A 22,882-nucleotide genomic window follows, 5' to 3' on the forward strand; every position below is an offset into this window, starting at 1 on the left:
CTAAACTACGTTGATTTTCACGAAACTGAGCCAATTTCATTAGTCATAATATTTTTTTAACTCAGTTGTAATATTATTTATACGATTGAAATGATTTAAATTTGCTAATGTCACAAAAATAATAACTCCCATAATTGTAATAATGTTACATTTTGTGGTGCGATTGTGGGTCAGTCCATATTTGAACGATTTTTTTATTTTTGCATGAAAATGCATTCAGACTGAATAAAATGACTTAGTGTTAAGCTTTCACGACAATTAAATAACTTTTGTGATGTATTTTAATGATTTTATAGACAAAATGATTTTGAATGTCAAAAGTAACCCATAATTGTATCTTTTGCTATGTAAGTGATATTTTTCTTGCCAACTGATTTACATACATCAGCTGTAGTGAAACTAATTGTTGATCGAAAATACTCATCAGAACACAGAGATAGATAGTAAAACATTGGTAGTTGATAACTTATCCGATTTTATATTTATTTTTGAACATTCAGACAACACGTTGACTGACCCATAATTGTATATGTATGATCTAAAATCACAAGACATTTCTTCCAAAGCTGCCATCATAGAGATTGAATACAATCTAAACGTTCCATACGAAGTTGTTGAAATAGCAAAGTAGCCATTTTGAGGTGACAGCGTTCTTTGGTTCGAAAAGGCGTCCTCACGACATGGCCGGCCAACAGCAGCCTATTAATTTTCGGAAGGTGTGTAATGGGGTTCTCTCCAAGCAGCTCGTACGGCTCATGATTCATGCGCCTTCGCCATTCTCCTTTGTGCGTCTGTACTCCACCGTAGATAGTCCACAGCACCTTTAGTTCGAAACCTTCCGCCGCCAGAAGCCTTGTTGTTTTAACTTTCCTATCAGGGATTTGTGCAGCATATCAATTCGATCGAAGTGGAAAGTAGGCACGATTTCCAGCCTTGATCTCTTCGCTGGTGTTATTGTCGGTGGTCACCAGTAACCCCAAGAACGCGATTTCGTCGACCACCTCAAGCACATCGCCGTCTACAGAGATTTGAGTTGGAAGGCTGATGTTGTTCTCCTTGGATCCTCTCGCCCGCATGTATTTCGTTTTCGATGCAATCCGATTCGTCTGGCTTCGGATTCCAGTCGGATGTTGGTGAAGTCATCCGCGGAGTCCAGAAGCCGAACGGACCTGGTAAAAATCGTCCCCCTCATGTCAATTCCCGCCCTTTGGAATACACCTTTAAAGGCGATGTTGAACAGCAAGCAGGAAAGTCCATCACCTTATCCGTCTTGTTCTTCAGATTTAAATCTTACAACCAACTTCATAAACGTCAGGGGTGGCTCTCGGTCATCTGCTGCTGGTGCTCCTAGGCTAGTTTCTGTTTCGCTTCTGCTTACTGAATCGCCATTTGGGTGTCCATCGAGATACTCCATCCGTGAGAAGGTTCTCATCGCGTCGTTGTACTTGTCGGCTTACGGCACATACCCTCACGTATTGCTGGCACGGGACAGCTGCTCGAGTTTCATATTTTCACGATTCTCTTGCTGGCGCTTCTTTCATCTGAGAATCGTGGTCATGTCGTATCGTACTCGTTTATACTTGGCCTTTTTTTTTTTTTTTTTTCTTCACATAACATTTATTTGACACGGCACAAATACAATTTAATGTTTAACGGCGCCAATTATATCTGATGACTTAAAAACTAAAGCAAATTTTTTATCCTCGCTGCCGACTACGAGCTGAAATTAAGTCTAACTTAAAACTAGCATGGGATTTCCAATCAGTGTTTTGTTGTTCAATGGTCGTCTGATAATCGTCGAATGGCATGTATGGATTCGTTCTGCTGAGCCACGATGTCGTGAGTTGGGACAGAGGCTCGTAGTCCTTGGGTCCTGGTTCTATTGTGCGGGGTCTGGTTGCTGGTTTTGTGCTTAAGGTTCAAACGTGTTCTTGTCGTTTTGTTGGGTGTAGACGGAGGGGAACGGGACTAGACTGGGGCATGGATGGAGTTCAGGAAAACGTATATAAGGGACATGTAGGATAGGTCACGGCTCGCCAAGACATCACGAACAGGAACAGCCGGCTGTCTACCCTCGGCATGCAGGGAAGCTATCAATTTAGACCTGGCGTCACGGTGTACAGGGCATGACCAAACCACATGCTCTATGTCGTGATAACCTTCATCACAGGCACAGATACCACTTTCCCCGAGCCCAACACGACGGAGGAGCGCGTCAAATCTATAGTGATTGGACATAAGCCGGGACATCACGCAAATGAAATCCCGACCTACATCCAACCCCTTGAACCACGGGTTCGTCGATACTTTGGGGATTATGGAATGTAACCACCTTCCCAATTCCCCTCTGGTCCAAGCATTTTGCCAACTGATGATCGTATTCTGACGTACAAGTGCGAAAAATTCATTAAAGGCAATTGGTCTTTCATAAATATCACCGTTTGTTGCGCCCACCTTAGCCAAAGAGTCCGCTTTCTCATTACCCGGTATCGAGCAGTGAGAAGGGACCCACGCTAAGGTAATCTGAGTAGATTTTTCGGATAAAGCACTCAGATGTTCCCGTATTTTCCCCAGGAAATACGGAGAGTGCTTAACATCTTTCATCGATCGGAGAGCCTCAATGGAACTGAGACTGTCCGTAAAGATGAAATAATGGTCCGTGGGCATTTTCTCGATAATCCCTAGGGTGTACTGAATTGCAGCTAATTCTGCGACGTAAACAGAAGCAGGATTATCGAGCTTATGGGAGACGGTTAAATTGTTATTGAAGATACCGAAGCCAGTGGACCCATCAAGAAGTGATCCGTCAGTGTAGTACATATTGTCGCAGTTGATGTTTCGATATTTATTGGAAAAAATTTTAGGGATCTGCTGCACGCGTAAATGATCCGGGATTCCACGAGTTTCTTCTATCATGGATGTATCGAAAAACACAGTAGAATCAGAAGTATTTGATAAGTCGACACGATTTGGAATATTCGAAGAAGGGTTAATATTTTGGGACATGTGATTGAAATACAATGTCATAAAACGGGTTTGAGAATTAAGTTCGATTAACCTTTCAAAATTTTCAATCACGGGACGGTTCAAGACCTCACATTTGATTAGAATACGAGAAGACAGGCTCCAGAAGCGGTTTTTCAATGGTAGTACTCCAGCTAAAACCTCCAAACTCATCGTATGGGTCGACTGCATGCAACCTAAGGCGATACGCAAACAACGATATTGTATTCGCTCCAGTTTGATCAGATGTGTGTTTGCTGCGGAGCGGAAGCAGAAACACCCGTACTCAATAACAGACAATATCGTTGTTTGGTTAAGCCTTATAAGGTCTCCTGGATGGGCTCCCCACCATTGTCCGGTTATTGTACGAAGAAAATTCACTCTTTGTTGACATTTTTTCATCAGATACCTCACGTGACAACCCCAGGTGCCTTTAGAGTCGAACCAGACACCAAGATATTTGTGTACCAAAACCTGAGAAATCGTTTTACCCATTAATTGTGTTTGAAGCTGAGCAGGTTCATGCTTCCTAGAAAAAACTACTATCTCAGTCTTCTCCGGAGAGAATTCGATACCTAGCTGTAAAGCCCAAGCAGACAAATTGTCCAAGGTATCTTGCAATGGTCCTTGCAAATCGGCAGCTTTGGCTCCTGTAACAGAGATTACACTGTCGTCTGCAAGTTGTCTTATCGTGCATGAATTTGCCAGACATTCGTCGATGTCATTTACATAAAAGTTGTAAAGAAGGGGGCTTAAACATGAGCCCTGGGGAAGACCCATGTAGCTAATGCGAAAAGTTGCCAAATCGCCATGCGTAAAATGCATGTGCTTTTCGGACAACAAATTGTGCAAAAAATTGTTCAAAATTGGAGAAAATCCTTGTCGGTGAAGTTTACCCGAAAGAATGTCAATAGAAACGGAATCAAAAGCCCCCTTAATGTCCAAGAACGCAGACGCCATTTGTTCTTTACGAGCATACGCCAGCTGAATATCTGTTGAAAGCAACGCAAGACAATCATTCGTCCCTTTGGCACGGCGGAAGCCAAATTGAGTTTCTGATAGTAGACCATTTGATTCGACCCAGTGGTCTAAACGACGGAGTATCATTTTTTCCATCAATTTCCGGATACAGGATAGCATTGCAATCGGCCTATAAGAGTTGTGCTTAGAAGCTGGTTTCCCTGGTTTTTGGATGGCGATCACCTTCACTTGCCTCCAATCCTGCGGTACAATGTTTTGCTCCAGGAACTTATTGAACAAGTTCAACAAGCGCCTCTTGGCATTGCCGGGTAGATTCTTCAACAAGTTGAATTTGATTCTATCTAATCCAGGCGCGTTATTGTTACAGGACAGGAGGGCAACTGAAAATTCTGCCATCGTAAAAGGTGATTCTATCGCGTCGTGGCCCGGAGACGCATCGCGAACAATATTTTGCTCAGGAACAGATTCCGGACATACTTTCCTGGCAAAATCAAATATCCACCTACTTGAAGACTCCTCGCTTTCGTTGACCGTTACGCGATTCCGCATTCTTCGGGCTGTGTTCCAAAGAGTGCTCATCGATGTCTCCCTCGACGTCTCGTTCACGAACCGACGCCAATATCCACGTTTCTTTGCTTTAGCCAAGCTTTTAAGCTTGGTATTAAGCTCCGAATACCGTAAATAGTCGCCAGGTATACCTCCCGTCTGGTAGGCCTTAAACGCGTCGGATCTTTGCGTGTAGACATCGGAGCACTCTTGGTCCCACCACGGAGTGGGAGGCCGTTCTTTGATCGTTACGCCGGGATATTTCTTCGTTTGGGCTTGCAACGCGGCGTCGAGAATCAAGCCCGCGAGGAGGTTGTATTCTTCAAGTGGTGAATGATGTTGAATCGACTCGACCGCTTTTGAAATCATTTCCTCGTATAACTTCCAATCGACATTTCGTGTGAGGTCATACGGAATGTCAATTGGTCGCATGCGAGTTGACCCGTTAGTAAATTAAATAAGAATAGGCAGATGGTCGCTACCGTGAGGATCGAGGATTACCTTCCATGTGCAATCCAACCGTAGCGACGTCGAACATAAGGATAGATCCAAAGCGCTTGGGCGCGCTGGAGGTTTCGGGATACGTGTCATTTCACCGTTGTTTAAAATAGTCATGTCGAAGTCATCGTAAAGGTTATAGATTAAAGAGGAGCGGTTATCATTGTATGGGGAACCCCAAGCCACGCCATGAGAGTTTAAGTCTCCCAAAATCAAACGTGGCGAGGGATGAAGTTCTATTAAATCAAAGAGCAGCCGTTGCCCAACCTGTGCTCTGGGGGGAATATATATTGAGGCAATACAAAGCTCTTTACCTTGTATTGTCATTTGACATGCGACAACTTCGATGCCTGGAATCGAGGGGAGGTTAATACGATAGAAAGAATAGCACTTTTTAATCCCTAAAAGTACTCCTCCATATGGGGTGTCTCGATCAAGGCGAATAATATTAAAATCATGGAAGTTGAGATCAATATTTGAAGTAAGCCAAGTTTCACAAAGGGAAAATGCATCGCATTTGTTTTTATTTATCAAAACTTTAAACGAATCAATTTTTGGTAAAATACTTCTACAATTCCACTGTAAGACAGAGATAGAATCCTTCATATACGCAGTTGAATTAGGCATCGAAGGATACAATCGCTGCAAGGAGAGGCCATTGGGCAGTCAACTGCTTCAAAAATGATCTAACTGTTGGGAGGAATGCTGTAAGAAAAATTTTAATTGGATCGGGTACATTGAAAGTTTCAAAAATCCAGTCCACAATGTCAGAAAATTTCACTAATCCAGAGTTTGTTTCATCAACTGGGAGTGTAAAAGGAGCAACTGGGGTTTTAGATGTTCCTGGCAGTGCTGGGAACTCCTTCTGGGACTTTAAATTTGCCAGCCCAGGAGGAGTTTGCTTCGGTTTTTCCGCAGCACTGTTTGGTTTGTTTGTAACTTTCATTTCACTTTGAGAAATCTTAGGACCTTTTCTGGGAAGTTTAGGAGAGGAAATATTTTTCCTCTTTCTAGACTCTCCAGGATTGGCGTAAGACGCTCCCGCTGGTGAATCGTCAGAATCGGTTTCATCAGAGGACAACAGATCGAAGGGGTTCGAAGTAACGGGAGAAGTGGTAACGGTCTTCTTCAGCATGTCAGCGTAGGAACGCTTTGAACGCTCTTTGAGAGACCGTTTTATTTTATCCCTGCGCTGCATGTACACCGCACATGTCGAGAGCTCATGCAGATTTTCTCCGCAGTGAATACACTTTTCAGCGTTAACACTGCAAGAATCTTCCGCATGAGACTCCCCACACTTGCCACAACGTGCCTTATTGCAGCAGTAGGCGGCTGTATGGCCTAACTGCTTGCAATTCAGGCAGTTCATGACGCGGGGCACGTAGAGCCTCACAGGGAGACGAACCCGGTGGATCGAGACGTGGCTTGGTAGTGCAGACCCGGCGAACGTAACTCGAAACGAGTCTGACGGAGTGTATACTGTTTTGCCACCGATGATCGATGCTGACCGCAATTGCTTGCAGTCGAGCACCTTTACTTCGGGACACGTTTTGTTCTTAAAGCACCCTTTGGCACTTTGCAGTATACACTCGACGGACAGACTCGAATCGGTTATGACACCGTCGATCTCCACGTCTCGTGCGGGTATGTAAACGCGATACTCGCGTGTGAAGAGCTCAGAGCAAGCTATATCGTTGGCCTCTTTCAGGTTACCGACCACGACACGGAGCTTGTTAGGCCGGACCTTGGAAATTTCGGTCACGCCCTTGTACTCCTTTGTCAGGTCTTTAGAAATCTGCAAGAGGTTCAACTTTTTCGATTTCGGTCCTGCCTTTGGCCGAAAATAAACAGTATAGCTGCCCTGGGCTCCGTCTGGGTAAAGCCTGGGGCGAGGGGGGACTGAAGAATAAACAGGGGAGGGGGTAACAGAAGGGTCAGGGTCAGAGGGGTTCGGGGATGGTGGCGCGGGAGGCGAGGGATCTACATCCATTGCGCTAAGTCTAGCGCACTAGCGCTGACAAGAACACGTACCTTTTTATTTCTCCCTTCCAGTAAGGTTGGTTGTCCGATCGTTCGAAGTAGCAGCCGTTACAGCCAGCAGCACCAATACAGCAGCACCAAACAGCCACCAGCAGCGAGCCAGGTGTGAGATCACTCCACACAGCGATACAACTCGCTGACACTGATGGCTTCTTCTTTTTCCTCGTTTGTGTCTCGTCCACTGCTGTAGCACAATCCAGCCAGCAGCCAAATCGGCTTGCGCACCAGCTGGCAGTCACGATGCGAAACAGTTGCACAAAAGCACGACCTTGAACCCGGATTTATTTCACTCGACCAGGCAAACAATGCCAACACTTGTTCACACGTCTTTTGTTTTATACTCTATCGGACCGATCACCAAACACGTCCAGTACTGATGCGTGTTCGGCACAGAATGAATATATACTTGGCCTTGTTCTTCCTCGCTAATTTGCCCTGGTATATGCCTCGCATTTCCCGTCATACCAGTCGTTTCTACCGATCGGTGCCTTCAGTTCAAGTGTCGCCGTTGCGGCATCCCTGATAGCTGTACGAATGCTGCATCCACTGTCTTCGAGTGGCAATGCATCAAGGCCCTCCGCTGTGCCGCTTCGGGCTGTTGCGCGTATTCCCCAGCAGCCTGGAAGTCCCAGAGCTGCTTGATGTTGAGCCGTGGGGCTCGGCAATATCATGCGTGATACACCGTCGACGGTTTCAAGCGCAAGCATACCGCAACTACACAGTGGTCCGAGTCGGTTGTATGTTGACAATATCTGAGAATAACTGGCCGTCGACAAGAACATCAATTTGGTTTGCTGTACGTTGGTCAGGTAATCTCCAAATGGTGTTGTGAGTGTCTGCGGGAAAATCATGCTCATGCTCTGGATCACACTGGGGTATATTTTATATTTCTGCCAATTAGATCGGTCCATGGCTGCCCGCTTCCAATCCCGCGGACACTCCGTACTTGCCAAATCATGCTTCACCTGGTCTAACCACCTTGCTATTTGCGCTCCTCTTCATCTCGTAACAACCGGATTCGAGGTAAGAACCAATTTTGCAGGGTAGATGCCCGTCTTTCTCACAACGTACCCTGTTCAACGTATCTGTCCAGCTTAGGCCACCTTCTGAATTCTGGGTTCACCATAGAATTGCGTAAGCTCATGTTTCATTCTCCGTTCTTCTGCACACTGCCAATGATGGTTCTTAGCCTGGTTCGGTTGGTATCGTTGTTCTCAGTCAACATTGACTCAAGGTACACGAACTCGTCGATTACCACAAACTCATCACTGTCGATTATCCCAACACTAGCTAGACGTGCCCTGTCGCGCTCAGCACCACCCGCTTCGTATTTATCTACAATCCAATCTTCTCTTCACATTTTAATCTGATGCACTGACCTAACCAATGTGTGTCCCTAACCTTGTGTAGCCGCAAGGTTACAGTGTCCGCTTTGTCAAGCGAATGGTCGTGGATGCGAATCTTAGTAGAATCAGGCCATTTGATGTCTAAAAGGACATAAAAATGGGTTTATTCTCAGGCTCCCCCACCACTTACCCTTCCTTTACACGGAACGCTATAATACCTTTGCGGAACTTCCTCTCAACAAAAATAAGTCCCTCTTATCAAATAAACTGGCCAGAGGCACGGCGAAACTTCTCCAGGGAATAAAAATTGACGATATTTGGTAGGTGGAAGGAGGATTGGTATGATAGAGCGATAACGTGTAAAAGGATGGGAAAAATCACATTACACACAAGCACGGATAAAACAATAATGATAAGCATGTCACTTCTCAATAGCGGTATTGCTTATAATAAAAGTGCGGGATACAACAGACAAACGGGCATATTGCACAATAGATCAACGATTCTGGTCGCAGTGAGGAATTCCATACAAGAAAAAAAACCACTGCCTCAAATATTTTGCCGACTGTGTCCACGTCATCCGCAAAGTAAATTAATTGACCGGATTTGACGAAAATCGGGCCCCGCGGTTCTATTCCCGCTCGTCTCAAAACACCTTCTAGCGCAATTTTGAAAAGCAGGCAGGAAAGACTATCAAAGGGATTTGAATGGGTCGGCACTTTTCAGACATTACCACCCGAAATCCTCACAAAACATTGCACATCCTCCATTGTAGCCTTTATCAGTGTGGTGAGCTTCCCAGGGAAGCCGTCCTCGTCGAGTATTCTCCATACCTCTTCACGATTAATCGTGTCATATGATCTGTAGGGACTCTGTTTTCGCGGCATTCATGAAAGATCTGCCGCAAAGTAAAGATCTGGTTCGTTGTAGACCGACCCTCCAAGAAGCCGGCCTGGTAACTTTCCACAAATCTATTGGTTAGTGGCGACAGCCGCTGGAAAATTATTTGGAATATCACTTTGTAGGCGGCATTCTGGAAAGTGATCGCTCGGTAGATTTCACAATTAACTTGTCGCTTTTCTTGTATATAGGGCTAAAAACAACTTCATTCCACTCCTCCGGTAGGCATTCCGCTTCCCAAATCTTAACAATCACCCGATGCAGACAACTGGACAACTTACCCGGGCCCATATTGAGAAGCTCCGCTGCGATACCGTCCTTTCCAATTGCCTCGTTGTTCTTAAGCCGCCGGAAAGCATCATTAACTTCGCCTATCTGTGGGGGTGGCATATCTTCGTCGCTTGCTGCACCAACAGAGGCTCCTGCGTTGCTGTTCTGGTCTCCTGCCTGTACGCCATTCTGATGTTCATCGAAGTGCTGTCTCCACCCCTCGATCACCTCACGATCATCTGTCAAGATATTCCCATTCTTACCTGCACATTTCGGCTCGCGGAACAAAGCCTTTGCGGAATGCGTTGAATTTCTGATAGAACCTTCGTGTTTCATTAGAGCGGCATAGCTGTTGTAGTTCTTCGCTCTCTTCTCCTACTGGCGGCTTTTTTCCTGGAAGAGTTGGGTTTGCTGTCTCCGTTTCTGTTTATATCGCTCTAGGTTCTGGTGGGTGGCTCTTCGCAGCATTAATGCCCGCGCTGCGTTCTTTTCATCTATCATCGTCAAACCATTCGTTACGTCGACCCGGTACTTCGCGACCTAAGACGTTCTCCGCTACACTGCTGGTGGCTGACTTGACGGTATTCCAGCAGACCTCTAGCTTTTCCCAGCTTGTCCTCTTCTGGCAATGCAGGTTCAAGAGACAGCGCGTAGTTTTCGGTGAATTCGGGTTGTTTCAGCCGCGTGAAGTTATACCTTGGGCGACGTTACCGGTTGGTTTTTGGCGTATCTTCACCATCATTAGGTAGTGGTTCGAGTCGATGTTAGTGTCGATAATGTCTGGAAAGTGCCGACCATCTACCAAAACGTAATCGATTTGAGTTTCTGTTTGCTCAGGTGATCTCCAGGTGGTTGGAGGCTATGCTGGAAGAAGGTGCTACGTATGGTCATGTTCTTGGAGGCGGTGAAGTCGACTAGTCTTAGGGTTCATTCTAAACCACGTGGTCATATTTTGATTACTTTTTATACCCCCCCGCGTGGTCATTCGTGGTCTTCAGGCCAAGTCCCCACCTCCCTTGTGATTTTTTATTTTTATTTTTTTCATTTGTCAAGTGCCAAAAATTCGCTTAAATTTTTTTCATTTTTATTATTAAACTCTTAGTACATTCTATAGGGTAATCGCTCCATTATTCATCTCAACAGCTTGGTGCACCTATATTCATCTTATTTCTCTTATTTGTCCAATTTACCGTCAAATTTTTTGAAATTTTTTAAAGTAAATCTGTTTGCTTCTCGATTTTCTCAAGTGGCTGAAAGTTTTACGTTGAAAATGTGGTAAAAATTGACGATAAATTGATCAAAAAGGCGTGATGAGACGAATATAGGTACTGAGATGAATATAGGAGCGGTTACCCTATTTCTAATATGCCAAAGCTTCATTCTTGACTTGGTGGCCACAATAAATTATAAGTCAGGAAAAAATACCATGTGGTCATTTCGTTAAAACCGTGCGTGGTCTTTCGTGGTCTTTTGAGAGATCGGCAAATTGAGAGATCGGCAGTCTCCATGTTCCGATTATCCAACCGTTAGCCATTCTTGGGCTAGTCCAATCGTCCTTAACACCTGCCGTTAGAGCATCCTCACCCACTTCACACATCCAACGAATTCACCGTCCTCAGTAAAATAATGAGCTAAATCACGGATTTCCTGGTGCCACCTGGCTCACTGTAGCCTGTCGTACTTCATCAGCTTAACAATATTCGCGTGTTGGTATGTTGGTACACTTTGTGGTTCATGCTCCTGCGCCATACACCATTCTCCAGTTTGTCGATAAAGTGTTTCCAAGTTTTCCTGAGCTCGTCCAAGTTTGATGGATCCACAGCCGTCTTGCATGCTGTAACATTGTAAAATCACAGATGGAGTCATCTTCCTAGATATTTTGAATAGATATTCTAGTAATGGTTATTAGATCCAAATGCTGAATAAAAAAGTCAATGGCGCAGAAGGTTTTTTTTTCATTTTTTTTTAACTGTGTAAAATTTGTTTCCCTCTCAACAGATCCAAACAGCCGCCAGTTTGCTGCTGGAGAGTAAAATGTTCTACGTGCCCTTCGTTCTGAACTCCGCCAGCATTAGGTAGCAGATGATCGAGCGGGGAATGCTAGAACCACTCCAGCACGAGCTTCACCGTTTCCACGAAGAGCAGCAACAGCATAATCAAACGACTGATCCTAGCAAACCAGCACCGCCATCGGCACCATCGGTAACAACCTTACGCCAGCAGGCGTTATCCGCACATCCGGTTCTTCAGATCCCTGTTACATCATTCGCGCAACCGCAGCCGCAGATCGCTAAACGCTCACCATCATCAGCGACAATGTCTGCCTCAACAATGGTTTCCAGTAATCAGCAACATCTATCAGCAGCACTAACACCGCAACATCATCATCATCAACAACAACATCAACAACAGCAACAGCAGCAAATACAACACGTGCAACCAATGCTTCAGCAAGCGCAACAGCAATTAGTACAGCTGCAACCGCGTCAGTCACCACCGCATTCCCAGGCCATCAATCGCAGTGGATCTGTAACAATTTTTGTTATCAAAACTATGTTACCTGATGAGTAATAATTTTCAGTTTTCGCCTCCGTAGTTAAACGAGAGAAAGTGACGCACTCCTTCAAAATATGGGCACCGTTTGTTATTTAAGGTTATGGAAATCGTAATGCATTGCGGAAATGTACTGAGTTTCGATTTTTCTTTACTACTGCTAAAAGACAAGTGAAGAGCATACCGAGTTGATTCTCGTTTTTAGTTGTTTTTGTTTTTTTTTATGAAATGTTTCATATACTTTTTAAACCATTTCTCGTTGAGCGTGGAAATAGGTCACTGTAAGGCGACAACAAGTAAAGAGAAAACAATTTTTAACGTGGATAGAATAGATGTACTTCATTATATACACATCTGAAAGCATAGAGATTTTGCATATACACGCACTCATATACACAAATCTTGAAAAATATGTAAAAAGCGAATCAATATGAAGAACAAAAATATAAATTTTCACCCTAACCTGAATGTATTGTACTGTGAAAACATCAAACCGTTTATTCTAAACAATAAATCACTCCCGAATATGCATTGGAGCGTTGTTAGGACAAGCTAATAGTTCTGCATGGCTTGCTGATTGGCTTACGCGCAGTGGTTGCATCACCGAATGGGTCTGTCTATTCAGTCGCGTGAAAAGAAAAATTGAAAATAATAAGAGAAGAAAAAAATAAACAATAGCATGGATTCACATTCGAGGGAAAATATTTTTCCACTACTAGGAAGTCTGAAAATAAATGCCTTCTATATTATAAATAAAAAAAACGAGCGACCGTAGGTGTAACTGATTTAAGAGTAGAAGAATCGCGAAAAATAAAAGTGGAAAAGTAATCAAATTTCCCGTTTCACACAAGTATATGAACTGCGAGCAAAGCATTGGTATTAAAACAAAATAAATCGAGCGGAAATCGGTAGCGATCGAAAAGTCGTGCATAAAGAAAACGTAAACAAACACATATATATTTTTATATATTTAATTGACGATTAATTGTTGTTCTTCTTATTAATATTTTTATTAGCTAATTTTACAAACAACAAAAAAAAACAACAAAAACATAGTTATGACGGAGAGCAACCGAAACAGTGTATTTTACAACCGAAAAACACAATTATCAACTTTCAAACGGAAAGTGCTGATGCTATTAACAACTACCATAACAAAAAAAAACGCGATTTGCTAGAAGCCTCCCCCTGTTTGTACAACATTTGTTCAGCCATTATGCTGAGCCGCGGGTGCTGCTTTATACATACAGCAAACTGAACGCACTGAAACATCCAATTTTTAATGTAAATAGAAGATTTTCACATGTTTGCTTTTATTCTCTTCTTCTTCGTCATTTTTTATAAACTTTAAAAATATATTTTAGTTGTATAGGTGGAAAAAATGCATGCTTTTAAACGGTTCCCGCAGAGTTGAACAAGTTGAAGGGAAAGCCTTTTGCTCTACCAAAATCCTGCGCGGGCAAGGGTTGTCCTCTCCTTTAAATAGGGTGGTAGCGAATTTTGAGTAGTTTGTAAAATGAAGTTTAGCAAATGCCAACTATATACGTTAAAACAAATCGTGGTTTCCTTTCAGTTCACTAAGCGTACTAACTGTAGGGCAAGAGAGAATGGGAAAGAGGTGCACGTTTTCGTTTCGACACATCACAGAACGCGATAACTGATTTTAAATCGACTAAGATATAACGTTTACTAGTTTAGAGAATAATTTGAAAATGACCAAAACTGATAAATTGATCCTCCTGATTTTTGTTTTTAAATTAATACTACTATATATGTTTAGGAAGCGAGGCATGAAACAATCCTGTATTTTTAGGCAACATTATTTATCCGCAAACGACTTTTTTATTACTGTGGACGAGAAACAAACGTAGTGAAAAACTAACCGTGAAAATAACTCATTTTGAATGTTTAGAGACTCGTTTTAGCAAACACGTAACTTATCAAATAATTATTTATACACAAAAAAGAAGCAGAGAAAACAGCTTGTTTCGTTGTCCGACGTGGATTTTTTCCATTTGCCAGAAGCTACTTTTTTAGCTTGTATGTGCGTTAATAGAACGATATGAAACCAAAAATTTAGAAAATGTAATACTGTATTTGTATAGGAAACTGCTAAACGGTGAACTATCATCGTCCTTCTCATGCCCAAAAACCCCATCATTTCAGTTCCATTTGTCGCATTATTATTATCTCTGAAAGCAAACCAATTTACACCGACAAGATGTAGCAGAAAACAAAACTTACACTCGCATTCACTATCGAAGGACCCTCGTGTACCGTTCGAACAGAAAAAACGCAAACTACACAGATCGAAGCAACCCACAACCACAGACAGATGAAGACAGAAGCATATTTAAAACCATGTAATTTGAGCAAAGTAACCATGTAAATGTGTCTGAACGTAAATATTTCGTAAATCAACCGAAAATCAAAGTAAAATCCCCTTATTATGGAACCGTTGTTACCAATGAAACCATATTACTTATTAATTATTGTGTAAAGAAGAAAGGAACTGCATTAAAAAAATAAAAAAAACTTCAGAACGGAAAGAAATAGATCACAGATTAGTATGCATTCATACCGGCACACTGAGCAAACTGCATTAGCACACAAATACACACTCACTTACATACATACACAAACACACTAAAACAGGCTCCTGGAACAAGTCAGCAGCAAGCTAGGAATGATAAAAGACTAATATATACATATACAAACAAAAATACATAAATACACTGAAAAACACACATCCACATATTGCGGAAAGAAACAAAAGAAAGTTACCCTTAAGTCATGCCGACAAAAAAGCAAATATGTCAATAAATAAATCACTGCCAGAATGAAAATACATTAACAAGATCACTGCGAAACAGTAACGAAAACTTTTCAATCAAAAACAAGCAAAAATACAACAACTGCCAACCGTTTACCCAAAACGGAACTCAAAAATACAAAAAATAAAATAGTACAGTGGAACAACAGACATGTGAAAGTAGAGGAAACGGTTTTCCCATTTTATGTGTTAGTTAGATGTTGTCTTATGTTTTGTTTTGATTTACGCTTTTTGTTGTGATTTATTTTCGTATAGAATTATGTTGTGATATAAAACAAAAAGTCCAAAAAAACAATGATTTGCTGCCAATATTTTCCTCTTTTCCTTTCCACACATTTATTAAAACTATCTCAACCTGAAGCAATCCAAAGACGACGAGAGTGAGCCAGACATGTTTTCTTCGCTAATAGTATCATTATTTTTTTCCTAAACGACAATGTACAAAAGGACGACGACACCGCGCCAAATTCCACACCTACCCGTAAAGTTAAGCTTCAAATCGTTTCGTAAGATTAATCTACATTTTAAATACAGTGATTAGTACGTAGGATAATGTAAGACAAACGCAATGGTGGTTTAAAGTTACCAGAAAATCTTGAAAATAACCGTTGAAGAGAACTGTTCATTTTAACTAGTGTCACATAATTAACCAGCTATAGATGGAGATTTCAGTACAGTGCTTTCGAACTAAACTGTCGTCGTCGTATAACTTCTGTTCCAATTCAACAACAATCCGCTCACTCTAGCCTGTCCAGGATCAATCACTATTTCAATCACCTCTTCATCAATTGGAAAATCGGACCTTAGGTGAAATGCTTTTATTGTACAGAAATGGGCAACCTCATTTTTTTCCCTTCATTTATCTTGACTAGATTCCAACACCAAAATCTTTGAACAAAAAAATGTTGGTATTCAAACGCAGTCATACTGGAACCCTATATCCAATGCATTGATCTATTTTATTCACAATAAGACAGTACCATGATATGACTAGTGAACAAGTCGATAACAGCAACCAACACAAAGTAAAACTGTTTCAAGCACACCGTAAAAATCAGCTTCTGCACCATTTTGTCAACATAACAAAAAATAGAAAAACAGACTCATTCCTTTATCTGATTTCACGAGTATTGCTGTTACACTCATCCTCAAGTTCATTATTTATGTAAAAAAATAACCGAACAATTGCTGCCATCATCTCTAGAGCATTTTCACGAAAAAAATCGTACCGTCTATCGTTGCTTGTTTTTAATTTTTCAAAACACATTCGTTCGCTTTAGTTTTATTTTTTGTTGCAATCACTATATAAGAAAAACAAACTATAAATATACATTTTCACCACTCCTACGCATATTCTTCACAGCGTTTCACCATAGAAACAATACGCAACGGAAACAAACAAAAATGTGTACATTTTACGAGACAAACAAAAAAAACACAAAAAGTAAGCAACCACTATAACAGAACACTGCCGGTTCTCAAGTAAAGCGTTCGCCCGGTGTTTGATGCAGTAGGCCTTTGTGTCAACACAGCACCGTTTTGGCGAACCATAGAAGCTAACTGATAAGTAATAAAGATAATGGATAACGACGAGAAGGAAGAAATGATTATTGTAATTGTAAGACCTAATGATAATGAAACAAGTAATTGAGTAAAGAAAAAAAGTATAAACTATAAATACCTAATTACCGATTAAGAGTATACATACAGCTACAGAAAATTAGTAAAGCAAAAAAGCAGAACGTTAGAAATTGTGTAAAAGAAAAAAAATAAAAACGAATGAAATAAAAGAAAACTAAATCGGAAATGTAAGCGTGGGGCCATTTTTCCTAGAAATGAATACCGCAAAGCCTTTTTCTCCACAGTTGGGGTAATACTTTGGACATAGAATAGTAAAGCAATAAGTGTGGCAAAAGTTCTCATGGATTAAATTCGTTACTTGGCTTAGCATGTTTAAACTAGAAAATGTATGAGTGTGTTACGCTCGCCATTTCACTCGTTGGATCGGTTCCTACAATCTGAATGTCTGAATGGTACGACGATGTGACTTTTCGAATCATGTAGTATTCACTACGCTAAGATTGTGCAAAATCAAATATTTGAGTCTTCGTCTCCCAGAAAAAATTCTATGAAACTTTGTGAGTGTGTTTTTCATTAAAAAATCGATATTTCCAAATATTGACAAGGTCTAGAGAAAAGTTGTCGAGTGATGGTTCTTAGAAAATTATATAAGTTTTCATTTGAAACATCAAATAATATATTTAAGATTTCACATTGAAAAAAAAAACTTTTTTTTTCAAACCATACATAGAATATTTCTGATCTCTCATAACTAACGTCAATTTAGTTACAGTAAACTCCTCTGAACAATGCAAAATGGGCACTATCAAGGAACAAAAGTTCGTCTAACAATAACTTTTTCATGTCTAACACTGTTTTGCCTTTTTGGTTTCTAAACGACCATGCGTCTCCTTGGTAGTGCGGCATCAAAACGCTGCAATTATTCCATGAAATAAACTTTGCCAAATATATACACTAAGGTCGCTTTTTACGCGGTTTTTTTTACGCGGCTTTTTTTTATGCGGATTCCAGAATTTACGCGGTTTTTTTACTCGGATTCCGGAATTTACGCGTTTTTTTTACGCGGATTCCGGAATTTACGCGGTTTTTTTTACGCGGATTCCGGAATTTATGCGGTTTTTTACGCGGTTTCTTTTTACGCGGCACGTATCCCCCGCGTAAAAAGCGACTTTAGTGTACTAGAAATTTATATTTTTTTATTCACAGACGTGAATCATATCACCAAATACTGATTTCTGCTCATCCATCTCATTCTTGGCGAAACAAGACTTTCTGTGAAGCAGAGTATATTTTCTTGAGAATGGTATTTCGATATAACTTTACAGAAGTCGAGTAGACTAAACTCGGCCGTGTATTTCAAAGAGACGAGTTACTCGTCGAAGCTTCTGTAATACGTCTTTTTACAGTTACAGTTTTTAAGGCTTTCCATCACAATGTTTCACTCTCACCCCTCTTCAATTTTTGAGACCTATTTCCGATTCCACCTAAAGTTAGGAGAAAAAAATTAACTTCGTGGAGTAAGATTGACAGTGAAGTGAAAATGAGAATAGGACAGGTGAAATGAGTTTCGCAACTCAAAAATTTCTAAATTCCAGAATGTTGATTTTTTTTTTTTGACGTGGAACTACACCTTTATTTTCTATACTGGAATGTATTCTGTAAAATTGGAAATAAAACTGGTAAATGTTGCGTCAGATTTCAAACGGCAATAATAGCATAACCACATGATGGATGTTGTTAGATAGATAATATGTTGGACAATTTTGTAATACGCTACTTATCTTTTTTTTAATTGCGCAGCGGTGAAAAATTAAGAAAAAGTCACAAAGACAAATTTACGCGAAAACGAACCAATCATATGCGAGTATTTCTAGCACAGACGACATGATTAGACACCAACCATTCGCTGTGATATTCTCTGTTTCAATTTCAAAAAAAAATTACAGAGTTTCCCCGTCTCAATAGGTCAATTTATGTTTTCTTCCACTTAAACTACTTAGATTTTAGACTATTTTGATGTCTTGAGGGTAAAGGTTTTGTAGAAAAGTTTGAAACAACCTTTTTCTCGAACAATTTCTAAGTCTGATGTTAGAGCAGTGGTTCCTAACCTTTTTGGCTCCGCGGCCCCTTTTGCTAAACACAAGAGCTCCGCGGCCCCCTATGCGAAGCTAAGAGAACTTCGCGGGCCCCCAGAAGAATTTCAGATACAAGTTTTGTTATACGAGGCTGCATTTTTAAGTTTCATATCGTTCTGCAAGTCCAATTTGTTGCACGTTTTAGTTCTAGTACGCAAAAAAAATGAAAAACTCGCCTTTAGAGAGGTATCTAGAAAGAAATTTTAATTACCTGTCAAATTTGCCAAGAGCTTCGTTTACAATTCTTCTTATGTTTCCTTACTGGTGAACCTATGTATCCGGCAGTTGACCAACGCGCAGGCTGCCGAGAAATACGCCTACTCGATGAGGCACTACCTTCCACGAAAGGATTATGTGCTTCGACTCTTGACGATAGGTGGTGGAAGTTACGCTCGGCCATTGTAGAGGCCGCAACCGCGGCACTAGGTGTGGTAACGTCGGGCCGACAAAATGGCTGGTTTGACGGGAAATGCCAGCAAGTGATGGAGAGTAAGAAAAGAACTTGGAAAAACTATCTAAGCATCGCCACAAGAGAGAACGCGGCCCAATACCGACAAGCTCGAAATGAGTTGATCACGATTCTGAGGAGAAAATAGCGCCAGTAAGAGGACAGAAATCGTGAAGACCTGGAGCAACTGTTTCGGACTAACGATACACGCAATTTTTGAAGTAGAATACTTCTCTCAGGAAGTTCGGCTACATAGGGATGTGAAATGAAAATCTAAAACCGAGAAAAGTGAAAAATATGTCCAATTTCAAATGCTAATACATCGGTTAGTATTCGATGGATTTCCTACTTACTTGTAGCAATAGATTGGAATATCTTTTAAGATTCTTACCAAAAGAAGATAATTGTAATTTTATTATTCGCACTATTGTACTATTGAAAATAGTCAAGCCTTGTCAAAGCGAAAAATTCGACCTCTGATTGGTCGTTATACGATTGCTTCCCAAGCACGGTCGACAGGATTATATACCTTGCAATTTAAAACATGCTATTTGGCCTATATAAGAGCCTGTCTCAGCCGAAGCCGCTCATAATAGCTCTAGACAGCGACAACAGCAGTCGTCCTTCCTTAGCAGCAGCCCTAGCCCTGTGGTTGGTCACCACGTCTCAGAAGCAGCGCGGTTCTTCTCAGCGTGTGTCGCCAGACTGCCATTATTCCCCCCGTGTTGGGGCAGCATGAAGATTGCCATCAGGAAATCCAATTTTAAAAATCAAAATGCCTTTTTCAAGGCAAATAAACAAGTCATTGAAAGTCAATAATTTTTTGACAACGCAAGCAAGCATTCTGTGTTGAATCCTAGCAATTTAAATCTGTCGCACCCGTCTAATTTACTGTGAAATAGCTTTCACAGTGCATGTTGTCCGTGTATCTTAATTCCCCCACTGTTAAGGCAGCTAAAAGGTTGCGATCAGCAACCGATTTTGAACCACGATATGCCTTTTTTAAAGCAAATAAACAAATAATTGAAAATTAATAATTTTCTGGCATCAGCACGAGCAGACATTCTATGCGGGATGCAATCACATTCTGTTGTGTGTGAGAGCACCATCGGTGTTTATTCGCTGGATACAAAAATCATATGCGAATTGTGGAATAATTTGTTTGAAGAACATCAGGGAATGGAACAACTGAACTGAAAGGCGTGGCCTATTTCGTAGCACCCTTTGGCTATAAAAGAGTGTTTCTGGGAAAACTAGCTACATTCATTAGTCGGAAGGTGAACTGGATGGACCGTCCACAACGTTGACAGCAGTAACAGCAGATATCGGCACTCAGCAGTAACAGACCATAGCAGCGGGTTGCGCCTGTGGTTGCCTTCAAATTAAACAAATCACTTGCCCTGTGGTTGGTCACCAAATCTCAGGCCTCTGCCTGAGAGCGAACGCCAACGCGAGCGATCGGGCGAGATTTTTGCCGTACATCAGCCGGCACTTCCTCTAATGGAAAAGTTGGATCATTTTGTTCAGAAGAATATTACTGTCGGTAATATTACAGAGATGCGATTGCATTATATCGGATATGGAATTGAACAATAGTTCTTTTGAGGAAAAATAAAACACTTTATTTGAAGAGTTAATAGATTTGGGTACCAGTAGCAGTATGGTAACAGCCTCAGCGGTAGGTGCAGCCGGTACTTCCATGAGGCGGATGTTATAAGGAAGTAAATGGAAGCGGCACGGCGAAACAGTTCGGGTGTGCTCAGACGCGCGTCATTTTTCGTTGTTGATATTATTCCCCACATGAAACGACGCGCTTTCGTACGATAGCGGCGGTATTAGCGGTAGATGCATTTGCCAACACTTTTTCCAGTAAATCCGTGTCTAATTTCCAATGTGAAAACACCTTTCTATTGTGTTGGCCGTGCGCATTAGACCTCTGCCAGGCTAAACGCGAAAAGCGGCGCGAACCGATTCGCCCGGCCGTAGGTTAATGTACAGCCGTAAGTAGAGCTGTGTAAAAGTATTCTACTTTAACCTTGCGGTCGTGGCTTTGCACACAACCCTCCTGTGATTTTTTGAGAAGGTGAACCAATCCCGTAAAGGCTACACACCGAGTCCTGATATGTGTAGGGACGTAGAGGGAAACCTGACCACAAGCGAGTGCGAGGGGGTTGACAGGTGGTAACAGTTCTTCGATGAGCACATCAATAGCGGAGCAACGGAAGGAGACAGAAGGGAAGTTGTCCTTCGAGTGCCTACCAACGACAGTAGTGTCCCAGTTCCGATATCGAATGGGAATTGGGTCACTCAAGAACAACAGAGCCGCCGGCAAGGACCGGCTACCGGCAGAGCTCTATAAACATGCAAAAGAGGCACTAGCAACGGCACTCCACTGGGTATACTCTAGAATTTGGGAGGAAGAGAGACTGTCGGAGGAATGGATGGAAGGAGTTGAAGGGCGATCGGCTACAATGCAGCAACTACCACGGCATAACGCTGATCCTACAAAGTTCTCTCCCAAATTCTACTCCTCCGTTTATCTCCTTTAGCGAAAGAACTCGTAGGGCAGTACCAAGCGGGATTCACACTAGCACGCGCTACTACGGATCAAATTTGCACTCTCCGGCAGGTCCTCCATAAATGCTGGTAGTACAACGTGCCCACACATCATGTTTTCGTGGACTTCAAGGCAGCTTATGATACAGCCGATCAAGACCAGCTATGGCAAATAATGCACGACTACGGTTTTACAGATAAACTTACACGACTTATCAAAGCTACCTAAGACCGAGTTAGTAACTCACGTGAACGTGTCGGGGACACTCTAGAATGCCTTGCCAGAGAGTTGAGACAAGGAAATGGATTATCCTGCACGTTGCTCAACATTACCCTTGAGGGTGTTATCCGACGAGCGGGCATCGAAACGAGAGGCACGATTTTCAGCAAAGGTAGTCAACTTCACGCCAGACTAGAAGTGGACTAGAAATAAATGCGTCGAAAACCAAGTATATGAAAGGAAGTGGCTCGAAAGACAACATTCGCCTCCACGGTTAGCATGGACGGCGACTTGGGATCTCTGGTAACCGCCGACAATAACACAAGTAAGGAGGTCCAACGACGTATGTGTTAGGGCCATCATACTGGCAACCACACGTGATCCACAAACACGATAAGTTTTATCTCCCTCTTACACCCCCGTATAGCCTTATCACTGTTTCACTTGATCCCGATCGTTATCGTAGGTAGAATTCGGGTACGATCGGCTTATTGAACTCACCACTAAGACTTACTATCGTCCAGTGTAGAAGAAATAGTGAGTAGCGAATAAACCTTACACGAAACCAGTTCACTTTTTATCATTGTGCCTAATAAAATAGTCGGAACTATATTTCGTTTTCTAAGTTAAAACTTGTTGTAGTATTTTATCCACCAAAAGTCAGCACGGCTTCACATATTCGGCGCGTGTGATATTATACTGCCAGATCGGCAGAATTGGCGCAATACGCGCAATCGGAGATAGTGCGAAATAGTGATCAAGACACGGCTAGATCCCGGAATTAGCCGGCTCTTCCCTTCCACGGTCCTCCAGGTAGTTTCTCGAACATTTTTTGGTCCTTCGAACCGGATAGTGTGGACCGGAGGACCAGTGGAAGGTGTGCCACGTGTTGGCATAGTGACCTATAGTGAACAATAGAACAATAGTGGTAAAAGTGAACATTCGCCATCGTGGAAAGAGTGGCTTCAGCGG

The 22,882-nt window shown here is 42.0% G+C and overlaps 1 protein-coding gene across 1 annotated transcript in view; it reads left to right on the top strand.

The window, feature by feature from the left end:
- The window catches only part of LOC129721762 (hormone receptor 4-like), a 57,185-nt gene extending 40,400 nt beyond the window's left edge, over positions 1-16,785 (top strand). Inside the window, exon 8 of the mRNA XM_055674683.1 lies at positions 11,583-16,785. Coding sequence (XP_055530658.1) covers positions 11,583-11,663 — 81 coding nt within the window. The 3' untranslated portion in view covers positions 11,664-16,785. The remainder of the gene's footprint in view (positions 1-11,582) is intronic.
- Positions 16,786-22,882: the final 6,097 nt, after the last annotated feature.

Source organism: Wyeomyia smithii, chromosome 2 (assembly GCF_029784165.1).
Source record: "Wyeomyia smithii strain HCP4-BCI-WySm-NY-G18 chromosome 2, ASM2978416v1, whole genome shotgun sequence".
Taxonomy (NCBI): domain Eukaryota; kingdom Metazoa; phylum Arthropoda; class Insecta; order Diptera; family Culicidae; genus Wyeomyia; species Wyeomyia smithii.